Genomic DNA, 16,653 nt, shown 5'->3' on the forward strand with positions numbered 1-16,653 from the left:
ACAAGCTCAAACATGTTTCAGCTGAAATGAGAATGATCATCAAAAACAATTCCTCTGCTTGAATGTACATATTCCAATGAAGATCCCACTGCAGCAAACTGATACATTAAGCCAACATTATTTTATTGAACCATTGTTGCCTGTCACCTGTCCACATACCATAATATATTTTAAAACAATTCTGTTGACGACTGAAAGACTCTAATAGAGCAGTCCACCACAACCCTGCAATATTCAATTATTCTGATACAGCAATGTATAATATACCTAATAGTATAAGTGTTGGTTTTGCCTTGCAATTGGAGGTTGTTACACTACTAAAAAGTTTACAGTGAATTCGAACTTAAGCAAGTGTATTCAGCTGTATGATAGTAGTTAGCTGGTGTACATGTAATAGTTATACTATGGCTGTGAGAGATTTTGCTGATATGTACACCCAAACCTGGCCTGAGGGAACACATTAAGTTAAGTTGATAGGTTTATAAGCCACTCACCTAGTTGTCATATTCATCTTGTTTTGTGGTCTGTTCAATGGCTGACATTCTCCCCCTCACAGTGGGTAGAAATACACATCCACGCATCGCCAAGTGATCATTTTTCAGACTATTCATTTTAGAATGTAGTTTAATTACTGTCAAATCATCTAAAGTTAGCAAATACACTGAGCCTTGCCTATTGTGTAAACTAAAACCCACAATAAAATTATCAGTGTCGCTCAATAAAACGAGTCAATGCATTTCGTATCTTTGAATTGGTTGGGCATTAAAGCCATGAGCAAAACCGCTTGCGTCTCCTTGCTCACTGTATAAACCCACAATTGAACTTTTCGTATGCTTGTGTCATTGTGCGTATGCTTGAATTTGAACTCTTAGCACAGGGCAATGCCTTTTTACTCATATGTACGTTATTTCCAGTGCCCACTATTAAAATTCACATCCCAATATAAATACATGCACTTGTGAAACATGCCAGCAGTTTCCAACTTGTGTAGGTGATTAACCCATTAGTTATACCATGGGCAGAGTTCCCTTTGCCTGATATATACACACTCACACTCAGACCTGTTGCGAGTGTGTATATATCAGGCAAAGCACTCGTACCCATGGTATAACTATTACATATGCACTGGCTTTTTTTTTTGATCTGAGGTGAGAAAGTGGTACATTGCATTATAATTATGAAGGCTTACTAATTATACAACCAAGTAATAAAGATAATACGAAACGCGGTTAAAATTACGTCATAAATAAATAAATAATAATTAATAAATAATGTTCTCGAAAACTACGAGGTCTAGAGACATGAACTAACCGGGGATAGATTCGCCTGTGAATGAAGGCACAAACGTATAATCATCGCTCCTGTTCGTGCTGATGACTTGACCATACGTGTAATTCTATATAACGCCCAGTACCACATCCTTGCTTAATTATTTACAGATTGCGCCAAGGAGATTAGCGATGTCCGTGCAGGAGAATCAGACGCCACTTTACGTGTAAAGAAGATTACAAGTAAGCTTTTATGTTTGTAACATCTCAAGTCTCCATGCCAGCTGCCAGTGGATTCATTCACATAAATAAACATTACAAGAAAACATTAAACTGAACATATGCCATGCTCTTTACAATAGTTACATATAAACTACAAGTAAACAATTTTGTCTTGTGCAGCTGGCATGGTGAACTTCCTTTGTGTTGGTGTCAGGCAATTCAATACATTCTTAATCTTTTTTGCCTTCACCTGGCTTAGCTACTAGGCTCTGGCTGGCTTGGCTGTCTTCCTTTATCTGGTTTATGTGGCTTGCATACTCCTACAGTATTGTGTAGCTATCTCCTGCAAGTTGTGTATGCATAATTATAGTGTGTCACCCATCACTGTGCCATTGCTACACTACTGATGAACCCTATGTAACTCTAGTTGATATTAGTGCTCTGCAATATATCGGTAATACCGTTTATCGTGATAAATTATTGTAACCGATTATCATACCGTGAGTGTTTAATAACTGATAAATCGAATACCGGTATAGGATTGCTTTTAACCCAGCCTTTGGTGTTTAATTATCCAATTTGTTGATGGTTTAGTAGACACGCCCTAAACAAAACTTGAGGTTGTCACATTACAACACATGCTTACTTGTACTGAACTATATAGTTTTTGGTTTTTGGGATGATACCACTTCATACTAGGCCCAAGAAATGATGCAAGTTACAATAACAAGCTAACCATATACCGATATACCGCAATATTTTCCTGTTACTAATACCGTGTATTCAAATTTCAATACCGCCGAGCTCTAGTTGATATACTGTGCTGTATATTGGCTAATGATTTTTATCTGGTGATGTTGCCTATAATATATTGCTGCATACAATACTGCAATAATGCATAGTTCTCTCCTGTATGTTTTGTATACATATACTTTGTACACATCACTGTGCCATTACCACACCAATGATGTACTGGCACTTAGCTACGGTGGCCTTTAGTTACGATGCCACTATTGTGTTATATCTGTCACTACTGTGACATATTCAGATGATTTGGGGATCGTGCCTTCACCACCTAATAGCGTCATGTTGGTGTATGTACTTGGTTGTATTTGCCCCGGGCCTAGAATAATAATAATGTAATAACCCAGCTGATTACATGTTCTTTTAAGGTGATGGGAAAACAAGGAATCAAAACGTGTTGGTCTCCAAATTTGCACTACAGGTATATATGATGTACAAGCTATATATATAGTCACTACTGCATACTGTAATTTTATTCAGACTGCACTTAAATTGTTTATATTCTATAACATTGTAAAAATTTTAGCACGGTTGATTTTGAAAATTTGATGTAGTTCTGTACTTATATAATGTAGTAAAATTGAATCAGTTTCATGGTACAATACTGTATAAACCCATTAAACTGTTTGCTATCTTGTAGCATGATTTGGAGTTATTAGTTTTACTTTAGCTAATTGTACAGCTTTTCTTCGCTTCTCATGGCTACCAACACCACCGCTACTGTTACCTCTCTTACCACTTAAATTATTTGTTGTGTTCTTAACAGGTGAGTCTGAAAATCTGCTGGTTGTATTAGTACCTGAAGGGGATGGTGTAGCCAGATCACTGTGGGATTTATCCACCATAACTTGCAGTGTACTCTCCAGGATTGAGTCAGGGATGGTAGTAAGAGACTCAAATGTTAGATCAGCCAGTGGGTTCACAAGATGTGCGAAATTTGGCATCTCTTGAGGATCAGATGAAGAGTAGATGGGGTCATTATCATCAAGCATGGACAAAGGAGACTCTAGCAAGTCTGAAGGAAGTAGAAAACTGAGGTCAATGCTCTCCATTAGGTCCCTAACACAGTCAGACTCGCCACTCATGTCTAGTATATCGTTGGGCAGTATTGTAACACTACTTGGGTCAAATATCCCATTGAACGATGGATTTCCATCAGATGATAATCCTGCCATGTTGAAAACTTCATCGATGGCATCACCACAAGGAGACCTGATGATGTTATCATCATCCAACAGTGGCATATTATAAGGTTCTTGTCCACCACTGGCTGCACCAGCTGACGTAGTGTGATCTGTGGTCACTGTTTCATCTGATGGTAAGGTAGATACTTCATTGTTATTGACTACTCCTTCCAGTTCATTACTACTCTGAGAGTTATCTGAAGAAGTAATATGGTCTGTATTACCAGTTGGTTGAAGGTCAGTGAGTAGTGGCATAGACAGTAATGCTGGCCTGTGATGGGCTATGTCATCTGTTTCTGCTTGTTGTCCAGCAATTGTCGCATTTCCTAAATTACCAGCATCCACACTACATGGTTGATTATACTGTTCTGAGACTTGTTGTGTCAGACTGTTAGGAAAAGCTGAATATTGGAAGGACGTGGTACTGATGTTTTGATTGCTTTTACTTGCTCCTCTAACATCTGATTTTGTAGCTGCTTCAGATTCAATTTCACTTAGTGATAAACTATGAATCATTCTGTCCAGTTGTTCACATGTTACACTAGTATTGTTAAACAGTGTTATACTTGCCAAATAAGGATCAAAGTTTGATATACTGAAACTTCTCAGAATAGGATACAGCCGAACTATCAGACGTATAATTGCATAATCATCCTTACTTCCATTGAAGCTCTTGTAATGCCTCTTGTCATTCTTAGAATACATTATGAGGCTAAGGTCTTTAAGAGTGGTTGAAGAGTACTTGTGCCCAAGAAGATGATGAAGGCTTTGTAGTTCCTTGGTAGGATAGGAAATGTAACAGTTAGTGATGCCACAAGAGTGCCACTGACTATCCTTGTGGATGGAGATGAGATGAGAGCGATAGTCATCTTCGCTACCCAATTGCGTCCCAGCACAGCCTAACGAAATACATATACGTAGTTGTATACTGGAATACATACATACATACATACATACATACATACATACATACATACATACATACATACATACATACATACATGCTCGAGTTGTACCGATTCCCACTTTTTAGGGAAAACCAATATCCGATATATTTTTACCCTGTTTTACCGATAGTTAACCAATACCCGACTGTAGGTCTCTACAATTATACTTGTGCACACTCCATTAAAAGTAGAGCTAGTAAAGCCAATTCTGTGCTACTTGTACACTTATCTCAATCAAAGTTGCTAGTCAGACAAGTGGGCTAGGGCGTGAACCATCACTGTTTATCTTTGTGGTTACCACAAAACATAAACAAATTACCCAAGTACATACCAGAGCCTTTGACACCAGCCCTCCAGTGGTACTGCAGCTGCTGAAGCTGAATAGACTAATAATCTGCTGGCCACAGCTCATTACAACTGATTTCAATTACATACATACATACATACATACATACATACATACATACATACATACATACATACATACATACATACATACATACATACATACATACATACATACATTACATACATACATACATGCCTGTAGCTGCCCATCCGAAGATGATCACAGTGGGTAAACCCCCCTGGATAGGATGACTAGTGGATTAATGATCAGGGTTACGTGGCCTTGCAAAAATGTGAGTGCCTGGAAAGATCCCTTTTCCTACGAAAAGTTCTTCCACAGGAACAGTGAAACATAGGGGCTCCCAGGCTTCCATGGTCTAGATGTTGAATGCCACAAAACTTTTTATGTCTTAAGAGGTCTCCTGAACATTTGAAAATACGACCACATGTACAAGAAAAGGTCTGAGACTGAGAGAATCTGTTGGCAGCAACCTCCACAACATCATCAGGTAAATGAATCTGTTCACAAATTGTTGACCATCGCTGTCTATCCTGTGCAACAGTATACCAATCTCCCTTAATCCCAAGCATCGTTACATCCATCACTGCTAGATCTCTCCACCGTCTTTTAGGGCCATGCCTTGGACGGATCTTAGTCAGTTCACTAAAAAGTAATTGCTTAGGTATTCTATCATTTCCCATTCGTGCCAAATGCCCCAGCCATCGACATCGATATTTACCAATAATCTCAGCCATCTTTTCATTCATTCCAAACATATTAGCCAATTCCCTAGATGTTATCCGCTCCTTCCATTGCCTAGTCCTAGACACACCCAAACTTATCCGAATACACCGATTATGAAAGCCCTCCAAATGTCTCATGCTAGGACCTTTCACCACCCATGTCTCAGATCCATACAACAATGTAGACAACACCACAGCATGGTATACACCCCTCTTAATCTGCACACCAAGTCCCTTGTTATCAAAGATGGAAGAACGCAAACAACCAAATGCTCTTGCAGCCTTTCCCAGCCTTGGACCCACCTCAGTGACAATTTCACCATCATTGCTGATGTTACTACCTAGATACGTGAAATTGTCCACAGCAGCTATTACCTCATCTTCCAACTGTATAGACCTAGCCTCAGTACAGCCCATTGACATCATCTTGGTCTTCTCTAGACTAACAGTAAGTCCCCATCCTGTTGCTGTTGTTACAAAAGTCATAGCTACTCTCTCCACTACCTCTCTAGTGACTGCATACAATGCTGCATCATCAGCAAACTTTGATTTCGTTACTTTAGTTTCCTCAAGCCTTGCCTTAGCAGTTCTGTCTCCCACCAACTTCCTTCCCATCGTATACTTCACAATAATCCCAGCTTCAGGACAGCAACCCCTCCAACAAGCAACCATCGCTGCGAAGTACAGATTAAACAAAACTGGTGCCATGGTACATCCTTGTCTTAGCCCATTTCTAATGTTAATACAGTCAGTAGTGCCACCACTAACCCTCACCACAGCTGTCATACCATCATGACATGATCTGATCAGTGATAACATCACTGGAGGAACACCGTACTTCCGTAACACCTGCCACAATGCCTCTCTGCATACCGAGTCATATGCCTTCCAAAGGTCAACAAATAATGCAAATAGAGAGTCATCGTGTTCTCTGCTCTTCTCAAATAACTGCCTAGCTGTAAAATCATGTCAACACAATCCCTTCCCTTACGGAAGCCACACTGAGACTCCGGGAGGACCTTCTCAGCAATCAACTGGAGTCTATCCTGCAAAATGCATCCAAACAACTTCCCCACCACATCCAATAAGCTGATACCCCTCCAGTTGTCACAATTCCTAAGATCCCCTTTCTTAGGTATGGGAACAATTTCAGCATCCTTCCAGTCCTGAACCACATATCCTACCTTCCACACCTCCTTCATTAACTTCAACAATCTGTGCTGCAGCTCTGGGCCTCCACAAAGTATCAATTCTGGCAAAATCCCAGTTCTCCCTCCTGCCTTCCCCCTTTTCATTTTCTCCATAGCAGCCACCAGCTCATCAGAAGTAGGGGGGTCATCAAGACCCTGTATAGTTTCCCAGGAGGGCATTTCATCGATCAATTGTTGATTACATTGGCTGGTTACATTCAATACCTTACTAAGATGTTTATGCCATAAATGCTTCAACTCCTCAGGCCCTGTAGTTAAATTACCATCTTGCTTCTGAAGTCTAACAGAGCGAGCAGGTCGTCTCCCATGAAAAGCTGTCTGTAATTTCTTAATGCAATCCCACCGCAGTTTACCATCCCGATTATGCTCAGCATCACCTATTACCTTACTAATCCATGCCTCCTTAGCCTCATCTACAGCCCTCTTCACTAACCTCTGACATAATCGAAATTCACATTTAGCAGAAGAACTCTGTACCTGTAAATACTTCTGGCGAGCTTTGGCCTTGTCATCCAGCAAAGGTGTAAGTATATCGGTAGCATCAATAAACCAATCTGGTTATTTCACATACATACATACATACACACAAACATACATACATACATGCATACATACACACACACATACATACATACACACATACATACATACATACACACACACATATATACGTACATACATACACTGGTGCAATAAAATTGTTACTTGATGAAGTACAGTGTAGGGTTCCAGCGATTAAAAGTAGTGAAACAAGAAATGCTGGTACCTATGAGGGAAAATCTCTACTGGGCATTACAGCAATGTGGGAAAATCCCATGTTTTCACCATCTTTTCAATGACAAAGTACATTGCTACAATGCCAAGTAGGAATTTTTTCTCATAGCTAACTTGTTTCACTACCTTTTATCACTGGAACCCTAACAATTTGTTTGGTAACTATAAAATACATGTGTTGCTTTGACTGTTGCATTAGAGTATCTCAATTTTGCTAGGCAGTAGATTAAGCTGGGGGGGCATGGTATTTTCTATGAAACTAGATTGTTGAGGGACCTGGCCTCAGCACTGGTTATTAGAGGTGTTCTCATCGTTTAAGGGTGTGTGGACCAATTGACATAGTTTTTATAAGCCCAGCTTAAATACTACCAGGAGTACTACAGTCTGTTAAGCACCTCAAATAGTTTTGTGGCATCTAAACACACTCCTTAATGGAAAATGTCAATACAGAAAAATAACATCTTGGTATGGTTTCCAAGGCAACAACCACTTAATTAAAGATAAAAGGAATAGCAAAAGTGCAGAAGGTAGATATTTGCCAGAATGACAAAGGCATAAAATCCCACCAGTGAGATTATTGTTGTGGTATAAAATGGTGGCAATGTGCTGCTTCGTTTGGCCCCCAGCCTTGCGACTATGCTCCGTGAGGCAGTCAGGCAAGGCAGGCTAGCAGTTGAAAATTTGAGTTTAGGCGATTAAAAAAAATCATCTCTGGCTGCCTGTAAATGATTTCTTGCTTTTACGCTGTATTTGATGTTGGGTGGGTGATTTTCACATGGACATACACAAGCATGAATGTGTACACATGTGATACATTAGGTACATACCTGTGTGTGTATGTACTGTACATATGTATCACTTTTACATAATGGTCACTTTGAACAGCCTGGGTTAACATGTTCGTATGAGCTCATTGAACATAAACCTAAAGCATCACAAGTGGACAAAGCAGTAGGGCTGAGAACTTAAAGGTTTTGGTAAATACATAATTATCACACAATGAATGCCAATATCTGGAAATCTAGCAGGTTTACTACTATTGGCACTACACAAATTTACCAGGTTATTCCTGACAACTGAACCAGGCATTTATATGAGATCATTCAATAATTTCAGATAATATATGGTAGCATATGCACAATCGTGGATACATATTGTATTGTCTTGAACTACGGCCCTGGTATGTTATTTCTTTCAAGCAAATTTTTACCCTGGCTACTAAACAAAGCTGGCAACTATACGAGATAGGTGTTTTATTCAGGCTCACAAGAACTCTAAAAACATTTGCTTCATTGTTTATAACAACACTACATGGAATTATCAAAAATTACAATTGCACTAGGTGTTTATTTGAGACCCACATTTATCCAAAACCTGGCGCTTATTGCTGGCATCATGGTATGATGATCTATACCCCCAGCAACTAAACAGGACCAGGCCAGGCATTTATACGGGACTAGCAAGGCAATACGGTACGTAGAATGAGAATGTACAAAGCAAATTTTACTAACAACATAATATTGCTTATACACAAATAATTTGTGTACAAATTCAATACGTTCCTTACACTTACTTTTAAAGGGACACGTAAAGCTTGTAGGGCAATGAACAACAGAATGACAGTGAAGCAGTGATGGCTGCAGGAACACTCTTGAACAACCAGGACACTGGAGGATACCACCATTCAGATGATCTCCCCTAAAACAACATTGACATTATCACATTAACAGTAATTAAGAGTACAGCAGTGGGGTCGGCTGATTTAATACACTTTATGAATTCATGCATAGGTCTCAATAAACGTGACTGTGACAGCAGCATAAAACCCACCTTATTCACAAAAAGCATATTTTTAAGAGAAACAAAATAAATTACAAAGAAAAATATACATGTTTTAATCGAGCCATTACTCCAAGTCTGAAAACAGTTAAACCTATACATCATCATTCATCAGTTTCTTAGTTTTGTTTCTGTAGCCCCAAAGGTATGCATGTCAAACGCATTTGTATAATGTGGTAGATGTAAACAAGCCTTTCTCCTACATACTTCTACGAGCGTGACTGCCTAAAACCATACCTTGGTGGAATTACCAATTCATGGTGAACAGTTTGAGCAAAATCCCAACTCAATGCAAAGGGGAAGTTATGGCTGTGAATAAGCATGTGGAGTAGCGTGCATTTTTAGTATAGTAACTATTCACAGTATAATTGATTTCTTTGCTCTTCTGACTGTACTATTGCCATAACTATTTACTGAAGCAATTAAAAACACAAACAATTTATTAATCAAACACAGTTTTGAGGTAAGAGCACTGTAAAAGAATGTACAAAAATATCAAGTAAGGAACTGCCTTTAGTAGCAGCAGACAAGCTCAGTACTGCACAATAAATAACTGCATTTGTTGTGGGTGTACATGTTTGGCATGCGTATGTGTACATATTAGCGTGTATCCAAGCTGCCAGCCTCCTCATGGCTGAAACAGTAACGCATCACTTGTATGTGCAAGTGATGTGGCTAATGGCAGTACCCCTACCTCTGTCATGCAGTGGAGACCAGCAGGGTCAGGGAACTCCCTTGCATGGCTTTACATTACATATACAGTGTGCACCATGCTTTGCATTAGATGGATCAAGTCTCTGACTCAGGTCACCACAATCAGTTGTCTGTGACCTATCCACCCTCCTGGAGGTCCTCTCACCTGGCCTAAATTTCAGTAGAGCTTTTAAATATGTACTTTCAATGTGGGATGGTTAAAACCCGGACCAAAGGTCAATTCTCCAGGAATACAAGATTAGCCATTTTCTAGCTTTTAATATCCTCTATAGCACTAGTACTCATACACTACTCAACTTGCAGCAACTCTGCCAGAACGCAATCGCGATGGTTAAGCAATACGAAGTATCCATTGTAGAACAATGTAACAAAGTTAAAACACTTCTAATGTGTTTTACTACACAATCGCTACAAAGCTATGTGTTCTTCCTGCTGTAGTTGCATAGAACAACTGGCACACCACTCTTATATTTTAGTACACAAATTGCAGGGTAATTATAAGCACCTTGTGCTTCTACACACGCTTGAGGCTAACCATGTGTCAAATGTGCTGAGCTAGCTTGCTTGGTGCCACGTGTACTGGACACGCTGGAAGTGTTTTGTGCTTATGTTAACCTGCACAAGTGTTATAGCTAGAGGGCACTGAGTAGGAGTCAACAAAATGTCAATCGTTATAAGCTCAGATTCAGAAAGCGACTCAGACTTTGAGAGAGACTTGGTAGAAATTAAGAGAAGATCGATGATGGATAACAATATCAAAGGCAATGCAGAAAGGGTATCTTTATTTCGAATGTTTCGCCTATCCACTCGACTATTATGAATGTAGCTTCCATGCGTGCATTTATTAGAATTACCATTCAATCTGTCCTCTTTTTTATATTGCAGGGACAGGATGTGACAGGGTTTATTAAGATAGAACAGAATCAGGAAGGTTCTTGCACTTTAATACTGTAAGTAGTTGATTTTTCCATTACAAGTATACATATATATCCCACATAGATGAAGAGGACATAATTGGTCTGGCCTTTAATCTAAATTCAGGGATGAAGAAGCCACTGGGCGTGTGTGACAGAATCAGCACTGGCTCATATCACATCATTAGATGAGTTATCTATTTTAAGATAGGAAAATTGCATGTTTGTAATAACAGGTTACTACATGTCCATGAGGTGCATAAGGAGTTTAAAATGGTAAAGAAAACATGAATTGCAGTGGGTACTGCAAAACCATTACAAGACATGTAAATAACTCATAGCAGTGGTTTTAGCTGATTACTCTGATGAGGATGTAGTTAGTCATCCCAATGATAAAGTATTGTATAAAGATAATGAAGACCCTGTGGTTTGTAATCCGATTAAAAAGGTATCAAGATTGTATTGAATACACCTGTAGGTTTACTTTTAGATATATCTTACAGCATGAGTCCTGCGGTGTTGAGAGTGATGATTCTACAACCTAGGTTTGCTGAACACTTCGTGTATATTATTTCTGTAAGAACAAAGATGAGAGGAAGTATTTGCACAATGATCCTAATCTCCCTATATATGACATTTGCAAGAATGGCTGCACTTATAGTGAAGCTGTGAAGATTTTGTTAAATGGAGACAAGAGTCTAGTATGCCATCAGCAACCAATTCTTGTGGAGAATAACTACATGTTTTTAGTGAACTTACCTTCATTGGATGATACAGACGACATTAAAAGTGATGATTGCAGAAATAGGGTTCACATAGGTTGAAAATCAATCATTGTAGCAGTACAATCTCAAAGTGGAAAAGTTACTGATGTGAAAAAAAATAGAACAACCTATACCACCTGACGAAAACAGTAAAGTCTACACTTCCATCTGAACGTACTATGTTTATGATCCCTATCATTATTTCAAAAGAATATTCTATCACATTTTTGGTAAGATAACTCTTATCACACAAAATAAGAGAAATATAATATCCAAATGGCCCTATATGGATAAATACAGTATATACCATATTTACTTGGTTAGATGTTGCAACTTAAATAGTGTCCGCACTTGAACATACTTTTTGAGCATCGAGTGATGGTCAATTTTGAATAGTCACCGCATTGATTTTGACAGCTAAGATAATAGTAGCCGCGGTGTTTAACCAAGAAAATGTAGTATTTTTATTCAATGCAGTATGGTACCTGTTGTGATCTCTTGGGTAACAAGTGTTTAGCATTTCCCAGCCACTAACTGGAAGTTAAATAAATCCCAGTGCGAGAGTGATATCTCACATATTGCCTGAGAGTACATGGAATTAGCTGTTTTATATCCCAGTGTGAATCAAAGCCCAATAAGTCATCAATCATTAAGCTGGTTTTAGCGATTACTCTAATTAATTCATTCACCACAAAGCAAGTTTAGTGGCACGAATATACCCAAAGTTATGGCATTGTATCTACCAATTTGGCCGCTATGAACATTGCTGATTTTGTGATAAGTTAGCTAAAAAGGCAGCACTTTGACTGTCCTACACACTGGGATATAATCTGTTGTATACGTAGATAGATCATAAACTCTCTACTTCTACTTTGAAAGGGCATAATGCCCATAGGAATATTTATTAATGGTTATGTTTATGGGTTGTTCACCATATTTTTTCCAGATGCAGAGAAAGTCAGACACCAATTGTGTCTTGTCCAATATGTTTTTGATAAAAAGAATCAACACAAGATACACCTGAGATCACATGGCAATAGTAAATCGGACAAGCGATATGCCCACTGTATGAAAAGTTTACACAACAAATTGAGAGATTCCGCTGGAAAGGCAACTCCCAAACAGGCACTGTCTAACTGTTTGAAAGATTGTGGTGGTGTTCGTGAAGCTCGTAGTCTTGGCAGTATTCCCAAAAGCCGTAGTCAAATACAGTACCACCAGGGAAAAAGTAAAGAAAAGAATTCAGAAAGCGAAAGTGACTCATTGTTTACTGTCATGCTTCAGTGCAAATCGACTGATCCTAACTCTGATGATGCATTTGTGAGAAGCGTTGTTGCTGCACCGGAACCTATGGCAGTGCTTGCTACTAATCGGCAGTTACATGATATGGCACGTTTCTTGACTGATTCCCAGCAACACACTGTCATGGGAATAGATCCCACATTCAACTTTGGGGACTTTAATGTAACTCCAATTGCTTTCCGTTATTTACCACTTGAGCATAGACAAGAAGGACATTCGCCAATTATCTTAGAGCCAGTTCTTGTACACTAGCAAAAGAAGTTTTCTAGTTAATTACTACCACTTCTTTGCCTCTACATTGGTAAGCCTCTGCCCTTCTCTCAGAAACATAAAGGCTTTTGGCTCAGATGGTGAAACTGCACTTTATCAAGCTTTCCAGATGACCAGAGGCAACCCACCTTCACTGCTTTCGTCATTTTCAGGCCAACCTTGTTTCTAAATTGAGTGGTCTTGGTTTACATTCTGAAGTCATTAATCAATACATAAAAGATATATTTGGTAAAACAACAGCGGGGGTTCATGAAGTTGGATTGGTTGACATGACTACTGATGAAGAATTTGAACAGAGGCTCAAATCTCTTCAAGAGACCTGGGATCAGCAAGAGAGGTTGGTGGCTTCACATCGTTCTCCAGTTTTCTTTGATTGGTTTGTAAAGGAAAAGTCTAGTGATGTTAAAGGCAGCATGCTGCTTCCATTGAGAGAGGCTGCAGGTTAGGTAGTCCCTCATCCTCCTTTTATACCAATACAAGTGAAAGCCTGAACAACATGCTTTATGCAAAGGTACAATTCAAGAAGTCTCAATGGCATGAGTTTAATGATTCCATGAAGGAATTGATTAAGGAGAGTTATGACTTAGTAGAGTTGGCTGTAATTGACTCTGGGGACTTTTAAGTCTCAATATCAAGACCTACAGTAGTTGTACCCCAGTCACAGAGGTTTAAAATTACTCTTAAACAGCAACAACACCACCTTTCAAAAGTTTCTTCAACTGCGGTCAAGGAATTTGGTAGCAGTTTTGGCAATAGTGATGTTCCTGTGACTGATTTGCCTAACAATGTTTCACTATCAATGTTTGTGGATGATGCAAAAGTTCAAATAATACTCAAGGAAGTCCTTCATAGAATATGGTGCAAAGCTAAGCAGTTAATTAGCATACCTGGCCAAGTTGTGGAAGGCCCTTGCTCAAGTTCATCTAACACCAAGTGTTATGTAGTGGCCAGTAAATCATCAGACCGCCCCCTCACATAGTACAACACAATAAATCTGGGAAGTTTACTTGTGATTCCTCTTGTCCAATGTGGCAATCATCAAAAATTTGTGCACACTGTGTTGCTACTGCTGAGTTTGCATTGTTTAGAAGAGTTCATTCTGTGGTACAACAAATCTAAATCAATACCAAACCTTCACAAACTTTCTAAAATAGATATGCCTAAAGGAACTGGACGAAAAGGAGAAAAACCTCCAAGAAAGAAGAAACGAGGTAGTACCGCATATTATACTGTATCACATCAAGGCACGGATTCTGTTGCTGAGCAGGAAAGCATGCCTACACCTTCTGTCCATTCATCAGTGACTACCGTCCACTCAGCTAGTAACAGTGTAAGTAACCAGTGGGGTACTACTCCATCTTGTGACACTACCTCACCCTGGTCACCTTTCCCACCAAACCCATGGGTTCACATGTTTATTCACCAGGAACAGTGTGGTTACTCATACTTTGCTTCTCCCCAAATGGCTAACAATTTTTCATTCAATTCGGCTGTACCCTACTCGAGTCAAGTGTGGAATCCATCATTTGGTATGCCTCAACCACCAGGTGATGTGCAGCAACAAAGATTTACACATGAGAAAAACTTACATCCCTTCTTTGTTCGCTTTCTCATTGGCAATATCCGTGTTTGCCAAGGGTGCCGTGGTAGCTTGAGATTACCTGATGGATCAGTTCCCTCTCCTCCTAATGATATTGCGGTAGTCCGCTTAGAAAGAAGGCCATATTTTGATAAAAGCAGTGGTACATGGTGCCAACCCCAAAAGGAAACAGTCACTACCATCTGAAGTTATCTTGTGTAGTAAAAGCCGACCCTCTGTTTGTTCCCAGCACATAACATGTATCCACAGACCTTGATCTCCTTCCTGTCCACATGGAATTGATCAGCACAGAGTTTGGGATAACTTTCAATGAGTGAGACTTTTCTCTTGAACAGTATAGTGATCATGGTAGTCTTAGTATTATCAGTGTAAAATTAGATAGCTGCAGCTATGGTTTCAACTGTTGTATTGTGCATATTGTTGATTTGCCATTGTATCTGACCACAAAAGAGTGTATTAATTTTAAGCTTTACCTATCATATAGCCTAAATATTTAGAGGGGTAATATTTTCGAGGTTGAGCAGTGTAGAAATAAAAAATTTCGCGAGTTGCCATTTTCATGCTAGTAGATACTTTGTGTTGCTCAACCATCGCGATTGCGTTCTGGCAGAGTTGCTGCAAGGTGAGTAGTGTATAAGTACTAGTGCTATAGAGGATAAAAATAGCTAGAAAATGGATAATCTTGTATTCCTGGAGAATTGACCTTTGGTCCGGTCCAGTCCGGTCTGGGTTTTAACCATCCCCCTTTCAATGGAGGTTGGGGCAGAGATGATAATCACAAAAGATGGGTATGTAGAATTCGAGGAAAACAGGAATGGAAAGCAGAAATTGGAAAAAAACCCACGGAAAATGCCTGATAAAGGTAATCATCTAATATACGGGTTGGATTTTACAGCACAATGTTTCATTGCAGTATTGTTAGGATAGTTTCGTTAAAATGATTGAAACTCTCTAATAGTGCAGTCACCTAGAATAAAACACTCTAATAGAGCAGTCAAGAATGTTTTGTTGATTGGTATGTGGTATAGTCAGTACGCTTTCACCTGAGCCCCCACCAAATATAGTAATATCAAAAAGGTGACGTGTTCACTCCCAATGGTTTTGTACTGGGACAAGCACATTTTCATGCTGTAAACATGTTTGAGTGCCTGAATCGTCCATACTAAATGTATGGGATATTTTAAAAGCCTCATAATTCCCTTGTTCTTGCCCGTATCAAAGCGCTTTTTTGATAAACAGTTCAAGCGTTTGAAGGGCTTCACAGTGCTACTAAATGTTTGAGCAGCTGGCCTTTGTACCAAGAATTATTAACAAGAAACGAGAGCTCAAGTGAATGTGAACAGATTATAGCTGCAGTATGTGTAGGTACATGGCTCCAACGAGGACAATATACGTAAGCAGTCATATGGACTCCACTTGGAGCCACTTCAGCTTGACAAACATACCCAGTGCTGCATACATACTCCCATCGTATGACTTCTCTTACTATAATGATGAAAACTGAATTCACAAAGTACTCTAGTTAACTGACAGTGCATATTATAGGCTTCAAAAATTGTACCTACTGCTTATAGATAATGGTTAATAGTTGAAAATTTCAAATGTTTACGAATTCAAAGGAGTAGCTAACTTTCAATGTTGATGACTTAGCTAGGTTATACACCTAATCTATGACAGCTATAGCCCATTAATTCACAGGCCATCAATGTGGGTCCCTGGTGGGATAGTTAACACAACATTCTTGACTG

At 39.2% G+C, this 16,653-nt stretch overlaps 1 protein-coding gene and 1 long non-coding RNA gene across 5 annotated transcripts in view; one reads left to right on the forward strand and one right to left on the reverse strand.

Moving 5' to 3' along the window:
• The window catches only part of LOC136254236 (uncharacterized), a 49,266-nt gene that overhangs the window by 24,517 nt on the left and 8,096 nt on the right, over window positions 1-16,653 (reverse strand). The window contains exons 6-7 of one of the 2 annotated variants that reach the window (XM_066046901.1): window positions 9,076-9,200; window positions 2,785-4,377 (exon numbers count right to left, since the gene is read on the reverse strand). In XM_066046901.1, coding sequence (XP_065902973.1) covers window positions 2,924-4,377; window positions 9,076-9,200 — 1,579 coding nt within the window. In that variant the 3' untranslated portion in view covers window positions 2,785-2,923. Of the gene's footprint in view, window positions 1-2,784; window positions 4,378-9,075; window positions 9,201-16,653 lie in introns of those variants that run through there. The other variant, XM_066046900.1, reaches the window with a different exon arrangement.
• Window positions 1,267-15,371, forward strand: LOC136254240 (uncharacterized). Of its 3 annotated transcripts, none has more exons than XR_010700385.1 (7): window positions 1,267-1,511; window positions 2,663-2,715; window positions 10,941-11,005; window positions 11,055-11,245; window positions 11,314-11,417; window positions 11,473-11,963; window positions 12,680-15,371. It is a non-coding gene; the product is annotated as an uncharacterized lncRNA (long non-coding RNA). The 3 variants fall into 3 exon arrangements; XR_010700384.1 differs by having other exon boundaries at window positions 1,268-1,511; window positions 11,311-11,417; XR_010700383.1 differs by having other exon boundaries at window positions 1,269-1,511; window positions 11,055-11,417.

This window comes from Dysidea avara, chromosome 4 (genome assembly GCF_963678975.1).
Source record: "Dysidea avara chromosome 4, odDysAvar1.4, whole genome shotgun sequence".
Taxonomy (NCBI): Eukaryota; Metazoa; Porifera; class Demospongiae; order Dictyoceratida; family Dysideidae; genus Dysidea; species Dysidea avara.